We start from the raw sequence: 13,063 nt of genomic DNA, 5'->3' as shown, positions 1-13,063 counted from the left end.
TTATATAAACAGTGTAGTTATACCGTTAGAGAAAACAATGGTACCTTTCTCTGCTGCGCTGGGACAGGCTTCTCCACACTTTTCTCATTGCCTGAAGGCTCAAAACCACTCCTTAATAGTCCTTGTTTTGAAATACTCTCAGTAGATTTGGAGACAGGACCCTCTTCTAGCAAAGTCTCGTGGGATAGCTGTCTTTTTGTAGCACGTGTATCCTGCTCAAAGCTGTGACCTCCATTAATGTTCTTACATAGGACTCCAGGAGATTGGGATGGAGTCACACGATCCACTGTATCCTGAAAGTCTCCAGGATCCAAGGACTTTGCTTTACAAACAGAACCTTTGGGTTTGGCTGGACTATCGTCTGTAGGCTTGTAGTCCGGCCACATAGTCTGTCTCCTGCTGGCCTTAGAGTCTCCATTGCAATTGACGTAGTTGGAATACTTATCGGATATATTTGGCTCTTGTACAACATATTGTCCATTGTTTGGCCGCTCCTCGCCAAGTACTCCCAAAGACTGTGCTCGCCTCCGTGTGAGGGGACTTCTTCCTCTTAGGGTGTTGGAGCTGGTTACGGATAGTTTTTGAATATCAAGCAGTATCCCTGAGATGTATCCTTCCAAGCCAATGGTGCTGCCCCGGACAACAGTCTAAGAAGAATGAAAATAAATCCATTATATATGTTATTCGTTGTGCCTCATGGTTATCATAAGTGTGCCTAAGTGTGTGGAGGGTTAAAGGGGTTACCAACTGCCCATGTACCTGTGGATAATCCCTGAATCTTCATCAAGTGATTTAGCATTCCTGCTATTTACTTTTGTACTGTGTGCAGACTCCCCATCCTTCTTTGTTCATCTCTGCTGAGGAGGATATGTAGCAGGAGACTTATGGCTCATCCTGCTCCCTCCCCTCCCCTTTTCCTGTCTGTCAATAAGGACGGACAGTGCAAAGGGAGACACTGCCTAGAGCAGCGAGAGAGAGAAAGCTGTGTATATATATGCAGAGGGCAGCATGGTGAGAACAGGGAAAGGCTGCAGCTCTCAAAGAAGGCAAAGACACAGATGCAAATAGCTGCAGATACATGTCTAATGAAAGAGATTTATTGGGGCTCATTTACTAAGGGTCATGCTGTTCACTTTTGTCGGACTGTTTGCCTTTTTCGGGGATTGCACTGCTTGGACAGCTATTTGACAGGTGTATGCGCTGGGATTTTAGCACGGCTGCGCTGGCTTCCATGTGACACAAATTAGGGGGAGTGCTGTCGGCTGATTCGGACTGAGCGCGGGATTTAACTTTCAAATTGTGTCGCAAGCCAATGCACTTACATGCACCACTTGAAAGATGGTGAACTCTGTCTGACCTGAGCGGGGAAACGACACATGCAGAATATCGGGCGCACAATCTTAGTGAATCGCGGCACAGTGTATTATTGCCGGACAATGCACTTTTAGTGAATCCAGCGGACAGGTAAGTAAATGTGCCCCATTGTGTCCAAAAGTGGCCAAAGTCTCATATTTGGGATTCAGACAATTGGGTCCCCAAGAACAGAGGAATTAAATTTGCCCTTAGCTCTCCATCATGACTATGGGGCTGCCAGGATTTGATCTTGTGCAGCCCCATAGAAATTCATGGAGCATCTCTGTCATTTGTAGTGGCTAGAGACTTGCCTCTATAATGTCTACCATAGTTTACACAATATCTGCTCCATAACTCTGTCTCATCATACACATTGGCGCATGGAAGAGGCAGAGGTGGTGCCACGGTGCCTTAATACAGGGAAAGATAGGACATGTCCTATCTTCTCCCTGGGTACGGAATGGTGCGGTGCCACACCGTACGGCTCCATGCCCCCATTGCCAGCCATTGGGGGACGTATACAAGACGTATATACGGCAGCCATATATATATCCCCCAACGGCCATGTGATTGTAGCCCTCGAAGGATAAGTTAAGAGAGAAGTACCAGTAATATATAATACAGCATTCAGCACTCACTTTCATAGGTTTGAGCTGCATTGGAGTTATTCTGGAAGGGTCGACTACAGGTTTCGGACGCCGTAAAGTGTCCAAGACGTTCTGCCATTGTTGAGGAAGACCAATAAATCTGCCTTCCTTGGCATCAAAGGAGGTATGTACACGATGCTGAAAATTCAGAGGTGCAGAGATCTCAGGTCGTTTCTTTTTCTTTTTGCGAAACATGATTTTAAACTGAAAAGGAAAAAAGAAATAAACATTGATACATCTAAAGAAAGCAATATCTTCAACAAGAACCACCTACCACCAACACTGACAATGAGGATATTGGGGAATATTTATCATATGTGTGTTGGCGTACGATAGCCCCACCACCTCTCTAGGTGCAGCCAGATACATCAAGAGGCTCCAACCTTTTTATGTATTCATCGGGCTCCTGTTTATCATCTATTTCTATGCCAGCACAGTGGCTTAGTGGTTAGCACTACAGCCTTGCAGCGCTGGGGTCTTCGGTTCAAGTCCCAGGTCAACATCTGCAAAGAGTTTGTATGTTCTCTTTGGGTTTACGTGAGTTTCCTACGACGCTCCAAAACATACTGGTAGGGTGATTAGATCGTGAGACCCATTGGGGATAGGGACTGATTTGGCAAGATCTGTGCGCTATATAAATAAAGGAATTATTATTATTATATGCCAGGTCCTAACTGAGAGCTTGTTGAAGACCAGCTCTCCCTGCTGCTTTGATTGACATCATGCACTAGACTTCAGAAGACGATTCTGAACATAAGGTGACAGACTGCTTGAAAAGATACTGCTAGTTTTCTATTAGGTCAGATTCTGCTGACAGGTTCCCTTTAAGATTGTTTGATGCAAGTTATTCAAAATGCAAGACCAACGGTTACAAACAAATGCGTAACTTAAAGGGACTAGCCGCTGCTGTTGTGCCAAACACTTTTATTGTGAATAACAAAAAAGTGCTGTTGTGCCAAAGTGGGACCTATAAGATGATTCTTCCCCATATGAGGATAGCTATGCTATAAACAATACATTACGTTATACTTTAGGGATACGGCACTGATTTTTTTGTGCATCTTTGTAAGACGTAAGCGGAACAAGAAACTTGTATAATTCAAAATGGTCTCGGAGCCAGTAGGAATTCCTGTATCTCATTCTGAGGGGAAAACTAAAGGGGGATATGGCACCCTTCTAAGGTAATATTGTTGTGTTAATATAAACCCTCTAGGCCGCCCCTGTGGAGGCTTACCCCGATACTCTTTTTACTGAGCCTTGAATGAATGAACTCTATCTGGCTGCTGGACAGTCTGGACTTGTGTGCTGTATGTTGCACTTGATGAATAACAATGGTGTACCAGAAGGTAGACTGGAAAGGCACCAGACTAGAAGGTGTGGGGAGGTGTTTTATGGTAAGGCAGGAGGTCCAATTTTCTACCCCATTTTGGGAGACAAGTACAATTAAAGATGTGTTAGGGTTGAGGGGCCCTACAAATTTTGCAACAGAAGATATTGATGGAATGTATGTGGTGTGCAACCAGAGGTTTCAAGATCCTTTTAAATGGACTGATGAATTTGGTCAATGATCAATGACCCAGGATTCCTAGCCATTCACAATAATTGGCAACTATGAACTACATGTTCTGCCGACAAATGCAGACAACTTATCTCCATATAGCAGCAAAAATTGAAGCATAAAGTAGGAACAACCACTCCTGATCCTGAGCAGTACCCTTCTTGGTCATGTGGTGTGAATAGGCCACTTATTTAATCGGCTGACGGAGAACACAAGCCCAGTGGGGACGTGTATGGGAAATGGTGGGCTGAAAATACATATCTGTACAAGAAGTGTAAAAAAATGAATGGTCTTCATAGTTCACAATATAACCTCACACAGAGATAGCTAAATGCTCAAGGATGAATCTTGTAAACCCGTCTTACCGTCCTTTCCCACAGATACAAAACATTGTTCAGGGAACGATATAATCACTGGCAAGCCCTCCCTACCAGAAAAAAAATGCAGTTTTGTAAATTAATTGCTCAAATTTCATCTGTCAGGCGAGATTGCGGATTACATGACTGTCTAATACACACAAATAGCAGATGCTGCAGGCAAAAGAACAATCATGAAAGAAGAAAGGACAGACTAGCCAGGCAGGTTTAAAGAAAATAAATTACTTTCTTGGTCCTTGCCGAGCCAAAACTTAGGTTACTTGGTTATAACAATCTGTAGTTCATTGGCGAACAAATAAGAATAAACTTGTTCTGAAGGTTGGAAGAACCTAGATCCAGAAGGGTTGGCATGAAATTGACATTGTAGACTAAAGGACTAACTATTATTGACTCAATTTTCTCAGTACGGGAATATGTCTAGCCCGTCATATTCACAAGATAACACACAATTGGGGGGATTTACTTACCCGGTCTGTCGCGATCCCGCGGTGCATTATCCAACGAGGATTCGGGTCTGCCGCGTTTCACTAAGAACGTGAGCCCGAGTTCCTGCATGTGTCGCTGCTGCGCCGAGGTCCACCGGAGTTCATCTGCTTCTTCCTGGTGCATGTAAGTGCTTGATCTTGGGACACAAATGCTTTTTTAAATTCCACAGTTTGTCCGAATCCGTCGGGTTGCCCGCCCCCCTATTTCTGTCGCGTGCAAGCCGGAGCCGATGCAACAAAATCTGATTGCGTGCGCCAAAATCCCAGGACAATTCGACGCAAAATGGAAATCATCGGGAAACCCGGCGAAAATGCGTCCTACGGACCCTTAGTAAATGTGCCCCAATGGTTCAAGAGAGATTTATCTAGAATATCTATAGACATATTTTCTTAAGAATTGGAGTTTCCAGTTAACATAATAAGAGGCACCAGCTGAGAATATATAGTATGAATGCACAGTGTCGGACTGGGATACCTTGGGGCCACCAGTAAAATCTGATCTTGGGGCCCACCACAGCTATAAGTTTGTTACATAATCTATTGATAAAATCATATAAATACATAGGATAGTTGAGATGCTCTATGCTAAATATATGTATAATTTACAGAGAGGGTACCTTGTCCAGCACTACTTATGCAGGGCCTGGGGCCCACCTAACTCAGTGGCCCACGGTGGATCCGCCTGTTCACCTGTGGGCCAGGCCAAGCCTGTGAATGGGCCATGCTTTTGTATGAGAGTGGTCATTGGTGAATTAGGGCTTTTAACATGGGCGATTATTGGACCAATAATACAGCACAACCATTCCTTGTAGAGAAAGGAATCCATGGTACCAATGATCAGCAAATATCCAGATGCTCCTTTGTTAGGGCCCCCAAAATTATCATTTGTCAGCAACACGTTGTCACGTAAAAGGCGTATTATGCTGCCCAGGAATATAAACTGTATAAGCGATATGTGCACTCCCATACTACAGCCATAGCTCTGATGTAGAAAGCAGTCAACTATTAGACACTGGTTAAGAATTAACGTCTCTAGGAAATTCTCTTCAATCCCCCATAGGTCTGCTCGGGACAATCTACAACAGATTAAAGGTGTACAGTCAACTTTGAAAAAAAAAAAGCATTAATGGTTTTATTGCTGGGAGAATAGATTACCCCACTCTTGCTTTGGGGAAGCATTTCCACTATAATTACTATTGTATTCAGAAGACCGGTTTGTTCCTTATCTTTGTTCCTCCATCATGAAAAGCCTCCTTTGTTAATGATCGTTTTCTTCTTCCTCTAATATTTATATTAGTACTTTGCCTTATCTACACTAGACCTGGAGACATATAACAAACCAATCAGTATTTTCTTATTGACTTTCCCCACCCTTAGGGACTTTACCCCATCATGACACCGGAGTTCATTTATGTCCAAATCCTAGGCCCTATGTAAATGTTTTTAGTTCCTCCCTTCAGCTCATAGTGACATAGTTTGGCTTTAAGAAAAATTCAGCCTAGCATCCTGTGATGTGGTGACAATGGCTGGCAAACCCTCCCATGAGCTAGAAGCCTTTTCTTAGAACAAAACTGGGAATCAGAATAAATCTCTAGATCAATGACTAGAGATGAGCAGAACTGATGTTTGGTTTGAACGGATTGGTTTGCAATTGATGCCACTAGAAACTAGCATGGCAATATATTACTAACTGTATGTCACTATGCGTCATAAATCACTAACATGGCAATATGTCCAGGTTGGGCGGCTGAACCCGAATGACAGGTCGGCTCATGTCTATCAATAACCCATCTCAAGAGATAATAAACATATAAGTATAAAACTTTTCTGTAAATCACGCAGGTCATGCACCTCAAGCACAAAGGTCTTTGATCTCACTCCTCAGAACACGACCCCCCAAAACATACAAAATTGACTGCCTTAGATATTCATACAACTCCTGTAAATTATGAGATTTGTGACCCTCTCTTATTCTCCAAGTTTATTATAGTCTGGGTGCAGCTCTAAGCCGAGGGTACAAGGGCATTTGAGTTAGCATGCGCTGTACCATCCATTCCATGTCCATTGGATCTGAGGTCAGATGAGCAGGGAATGCACTTGGCGACTCAGGTCCAGCAGACAGGTGTCCTCCAGGGTAACAGTTTTGGAAAAAAAAAAGTAGTCTCCATGCATAAGAGCATTGAGGCCATTACTGGCAAGTTTTAGAAGGTGAGCCCGAGGAGGTGCAGAACCAGGCAAATGAGCTGGGCAGGCTACCCCATCCTTTCTGAGAGAGTTTTACCCATGATACTTGGAGAGGAGGCAGTGTTTGGTGCCTTATCCGGAGCTGCGGCCCCTGTGAGAAGGAGGGAAGTAAGGCCAGGGACAGAATCAGGTGTGACGAGACAAGAAAAAGCATGGAATGACCCAATTGTTGTCCCACTAGCCTGAGAGTACATTATTTCTTCTATCTAACCCAGCTCTATGCTCTACATTTCAATATCCGCTTTTGTTTAAATAATCTTAGCCTAGGGTTATAAGACAGAAGAGACTGAAACATGTTAAATATGATGAACGCAAAGTTTAATATTTGGAAAATTGGAAATGGGGTATATGTCTTGTGTGTCTCTGCTACGGTATAGAGGGGAGTGTGAACTGCAGTGATATTACTAAACTATTAAGATCTAAAAAAGAGGTTTTAGAGTTGTCATAAAAGTTTAAACCTTAAATTCTTTTGTTTTTTAAAACCTCAAATAATTCTAAGAAAGCGCAAATTAATCTTACAATCTGCAGATACAAAAATGTCGATGTACTGGTACATCCATTATATAATGAAAATGTACTTCTTCAGGCAAGACCAAAAATGGAAATTAATAAACAAGTTAAACCTAAATACAGGAGAAGTATATTCATAACATACTGCAATACAATAGTATTGCAGTATATTGTATAAGTGACCAAACCCCCTATGGTTTAAGTACCCTAGAGGGCCTGAAATATTAGTAAAAATAATTTTTAAAAGTTTTTAAAAATATAAAACAAAAAAGTTTAAAAAAATAAATTCTAAATCCCCCACCTTTCCCTAGAATATATATAATAATAATAAACAAACAAGTAAAATCATGAATATGTTAGGTATCCCAAAAACATCCCATCAAAACTATTATTCCTGGTGGTGAACCCTGTAACAAAAAATAGCACCTAAATGCCTGAATCACCACTTTTTCACCATTTTGCAGCCAATAAAAAATTTGAATAAAAAGTGATCAAAATGCTGTACAGTTTTCAAAATGATATCCATGAAAACATTGTCTCATCTCACAAACAATGAGACCTCACACAGCTCTGTACAGTGAAGTATAAAAAAGTTATGGGTGGCAAAACATAAAGGCATTAAGACATAACTAAACTATATAAATTTGGTATCTCTGCGACCATACTGATCCAAAGAATAATAGAGAAATACTGACACCCATAAAAATAAAGCCCATCACAATATGGTGCCACTGTGTCTTTTGCCAATTCCACTATGTTTGGAATTTTCTTTCCAGCTTCCCAGTGCAGTATATTGAATGTTGCCACTAAAAAATACCATTTGTTTTGCAGATAAATTGCCTTTGCATAGCTTTGTAAGCAAAAAAACCCCTAAAAGTTATGGCCTGTAGAAGAAACGGTAGAGTGAAAAACTGTAAAAAAAAAAAAAAAGGGGACGGGTTAAATCGGGCGTCTTGATGAATGTCCGATCCAACTCCCAGCTAGACTCCGAACTATTCCAATAACACAGGGCCTATTTCTCACTTACCTATTAGTGACCTGGAACATGTGCGTGTACTTTCCAGGATATACTACCCATATGTAATAGATCTTTCTTGTGGGAAACCTTTTACTCCTGTCAATCTCATAAATTAAGTCCATGAAATCCTTTGGCAAAACTACACAAGGTAGACAGGGGATATCATGGCATCGTAAACCCCCCTTGAAACCTCTGAACTGAGCCTGGACCTATTTTAGGGCTGTGGCGATTATAGCCATTTTACTGCTTGTTATATCAAAGATATCTCTAAAGCTATCCCATAGCAGAGATTATGGACAATGACCCATACACACCAAAGAAAGCTCCACTACTTCAGAGCCAGACTGCAATGCTTGGAGCTGGATGGGGAACACTCAGAAGCACAATTATGCTCCCATTAACAAGACAAGTGACAACAAATTCTGTCATTACCAAGTTACCCAACTAAAGGACATGCCCTGGAGCTAAGTGATTCAGTTACACACAGAGGATACGCATCTCAGTGACCCATGTTCCTGACCCCAACGGACGACCCTTTATTCACCTGGGCAGGAAGTACGAGGTAGATGTCAGCTTTGAACTCTATGTGTGGCAAAATTTATATATCAAAATAGTGTTTTAGTCATACAGTTCAGTTTAAAAAATTGATAATATGAAAACCTAAAGTAGATAGAGACCTACTGTCCATTAGACTCAAGACTGAAGGACCCGGAAGTTCTGGGGTAACTCCATACAGTGGTGGTATGGAAGACCTCCATGACCAGTTGGTTTGGGGAATGTAGCCTTAGTCTCTATCATTATGCTCATGATGCCAATACAGTAAAATTCTATAGTAGAGAAGGGGACAATGGACTCCTTACTCTGCCGTTCACAGCTGTACAATTCTGGGGTCACCAAATGAACTTTGCTTAGAGTCCTAGAATTGACAACTCTACCACTGTTGTCACTAATCTATATTGTGCATATATATATATATAAAAATACAAGAGAAAATTAAAGGGCATCTACCAACAGAACGAAGGATTGTATGCAAATGAGCCTGAGGGGTTCCAGGTTCATTTGCATATAGTCTTTCATCCTGGTGGTAGATGTCTTTTAAAATAACTGTAATGGTAAGATCTGTCAACAGAGTGACTACGAAGTGGATGGACTCAATGGCTTCTGCTTTGCATTTGCTTCTGGTTGCATTGGAAGTAGCTGAGAACAGCTGATCAGCATATGGGTGCTGAAAAATGTATGGATAACCAGTATAAACCTTCACAAAGTATGGACAGCCCCTTTAAAGCTCTTACACCCATCCCTGTATATAGATAAAAACTTGCATCAATGCATTGATGACACCATTCTACAATCTGGTTACTTAGGGTCAGTGGTGTAACTAGAAGCGGATGGGCCCCAGTGCAAAGTCTGCGCCAGGCCCCCAACTATAATGTATGGTTTATAGTAATAGTCTTCTCATATGGGAAAGTGACACCATAAGGGCCCCCTAAACCTCTTGGGCCCTGGTGTGATTACAACCTCTGCACCCCCTCAAGTTATGCCCCTGCTTAGGGTTATTGTACAGAGGTTATAGACATTGCTGAAAAGGTCCGACTGGAAACTTAAGAATCATCATTTATAGAAATATTTAGATTTGGACAAGACTTATCTGAATTCCTTATGTCTGTTACAAGAAGACATATACAGTATCTGTTCAGCATTTGCCACAGTGCATTGCCATGGAAACTGAAAAAAATCCATGGGGGACAAGACTATTCTCCTCTGAAATGTTGACCTTCTGAAGGTCGCACTGCATAAGGCTTTATTCACATGGCTGTGTTACCGCTCAGTCGGGGGATGTCAAAAATGAGACAGAAAATTGTCAAGGGAGTGGAGGTGAAATAATAAAATGTAAAAAGAAAAACATTTAATAAAAAAAACACATGAAAGATAATAAAAAGGAAAAATAAGAGCCTACACCAATGTCAAACATTGCCATAGTCACTTGGTTTGCCCAAGACTATGCAAATAATCATGAATATGATCATAAATATGATCATAAGAACACAGAGAACAGGGAACTCACTTATAATGGTTTTTATTTTCTCCTAAATAAAACTAAAAAATGAAAAAAAAAGATGTTAAAATGTAAAAAATTGTACTAAATTGTACTAAAGATGTTAAAATGTAAAAATTATGCTACTGCACATTATTATTTTATTGATAATAATAATAATTATAGACAAAAATGTTTGTCCCCCCCACAAAAAAAATGATTAAGTCTCAGGTTATCAAAGGGTTAAATCGTAAAAATATTGGTAGAACCAAAAAAAAAAAAATAGCTTTTTGCAAAGGATTTCCTACATTTGTGTCTGGATGGTGCTGGTGACACTAGCTAGATACACTTTGGCACTTGTGTGAATGTGCAGGCTTATATTCATGTTACAATAACCGAGTCAATGGATTCAAAGTAACAAATACCAGAAACAAACATCATTTGTACTGGAGATAATAGTCATTTCTTTGAACATAATCTCTGTGCTAAACAGATAATGTAAGCTGAAATTGGAGAAGAATGAATAAACAAAGCATATTACATGTACTGAACTAAAGTTCCTCAAACACCAAGAAAAGAAAGCTGAACCCACCAAGATCTCCCATCAGCACAGATATATGTGAACCCCTTAACGGCTCGGCCCTTTTACGTTTTTGTGTATCAGTGTTTTGCTCCCCACCTTCAAAAATCCATACATTTTTTTATTTTTCCCACATACAGAGCTATAGGCATTTACATGATTAACATGGTGCTACCGGTGGGAGTTTGCTGCAACATGCAGCAAACACCCACTTTGTATGGAGAGGGCTCAGCCTGTGTTCCTGACATTACGGCATGCAACGTGAAGGTGTTACTGGGTGTTCAAGGTCAAGCGAATCACAAACCCAGTCTATGGGAACTCCCTGATTCTCCATAAGCAGATTATACTAAATATGCATATAAGTTTAGCACATGCACTCATAAATATATATAACATACACAGTAGGGAAAGTCTACAAAAAAACTATGATTTGTAAAGCGCTACGGAATTTGATGGCGCTACATAAAGATTTTTATTATTAACTACATAAATGTCCATAAGAAGCAATCACAGACGACCTGCAAAGTCAGTCTCCAGGGCTCATTCAGGTGGACATATCCATAGCACATCCACAAAAAAGCACATACCAGCGCATTCTAGTGGTGCGGTGTGGTATCCCCGTTGAAGAGAAATCAGACAATACTTTTTGAGGCTGAGTATATTTGATGTAGAACTTTGGGTATCCTAAATTTCCATATTAAAGAGCCATACATTCTGTATAAGATCTGTAATGTGTACAGGGCCTTAATGCTGCCCTATGCTACCCCAAGAAAACACGGTAACCACACGTCTTATAAACAGCTCACCATTACTTCACTGTGTACAGTAACGTATCACAATGTTGTCATTAAAGGGATTATAGCGCCTCTCTTGTCCTCGGCTTTGTGTGTAGCTCATCCTAATTCAAGTAAATAGGGTTAAAGTGGTATTCTCATCTTGGCACATTTAATTAAATTCATCTGCCATATACGTACATTTCTACAATTGCATGTTATTAAAAAAAAAAATGTCCCAGTGTGAAGATTATGTCCCATAAATGTAGCCATCTTGTCCCTTAGAGAAGAGATAGTTGTCCTTGGATACGACCACCACTGTGCTTTCCCAGCAGTAGCCAGGGATGTACTATTGAAGCCAGACCAATCACCTAGATTCAGCAATCATTACCACAGAACTTCTGTGGGACATGCAGTATCTCCCAGCCATTTCATATAGAAAAACAATATGACCCCGAGCAGCGGAAACAACAAACTTGTTTCTAAGGAACATCATAACTACATTTATGGGGAATTATCTTCACACAGGGATATTTTTTGTAATGACGTCCTATTAAAGAAATTAATGTATAATGTAGATGAATTAAATTAAATGTCAATGGCCTTTAAGCTGCAATACCACAACCCACCCATGAGTGGCGCTGTTTCTGGAAAAAGTAGCCTCTTTTTAGTAATCCCAAACAACCTCTTTAAGGGCAGATTCCCACTACTCGATTTTCAGCCTGTGCCTCATTTATACATATGTTACAATGAACACGTATGAAGATTTTCCTGGGGCGTACATGTGACTTGCCATGAGCTCAAATGATAATTAAGCAACTGTAAACTATTATTTCCCATAACAGGCCACTGCTATCTGCCAACACAACACAGCAGACAATGGCTTCCTAGCAACCGAGAGCCACATGAATACAATGATACTGCGAAAAACTATAAGGGAGCAAATGGAACATGTGTAGATTTTGAGCACATATAAATATATAACAAACACAATAGGAAAAATGAAATGAAAACTGCCCAAAAGAAAGGAAATCTTTACTTTTTATAACAACCAATTGCAGCGCAGCTTACATTTCTCAACAGCACAATTCAAAATGAAAACTGCACTTTGATTGGTTGCTATCGAAAACAAAGACAATTTCAATTTTAAAAAGTCTCCCATGTTATGTAAATTACAATATATTTTACATGCAAATGTAATCACACATTTTGCTATATTTTTTTTAACTCTACTTCAGGCTTGTCACCTATATCAGAAGAATAAAAGGCCAATGAAATTGGTCTCTGTACAAGTGTTCTCCTCCAGTCTCATTCCATTTTTTATCTTTAACTTAAGAAGCAAAGGTCACAAATCCGGAGCACACCCTATTGACACTGAGTTATATGTACAGATGTAGCAGAGCCGATACGTTTTTATGTACACAGGGACAGCGAATGGAGATTTATCAGAAGTGACTGAGAGCAGAACTGTTCTAGTTACTCA

The 13,063-nt window shown here is 40.5% G+C and overlaps 1 protein-coding gene across 5 annotated transcripts in view; it reads right to left on the bottom strand.

Annotated features, from left to right (window-relative positions):
- PAK6 (p21 (RAC1) activated kinase 6) overlaps positions 1-13,063 on the bottom strand; it is a 58,255-nt gene that overhangs the window by 20,852 nt on the left and 24,340 nt on the right. For all 5 annotated transcript variants that reach the window (XM_072115286.1, XM_072115290.1, XM_072115289.1 and 2 more), the window contains exons 2-3: positions 1,992-2,204; positions 45-647 (exon numbers count right to left, since the gene is read on the bottom strand). In XM_072115286.1, coding sequence (XP_071971387.1) covers positions 45-647; positions 1,992-2,204 — 816 coding nt within the window. The remainder of the gene's footprint in view (positions 1-44; positions 648-1,991; positions 2,205-13,063) is intronic.

This window comes from Engystomops pustulosus, chromosome 7, assembly GCF_040894005.1.
Source record: "Engystomops pustulosus chromosome 7, aEngPut4.maternal, whole genome shotgun sequence".
NCBI lineage: Eukaryota > Metazoa > Chordata > Amphibia > Anura > Leptodactylidae > Engystomops > Engystomops pustulosus.
Note: the sequence above shows the minus strand (reverse complement) of the source record. Positions and strands in the feature narration are given on the sequence as shown.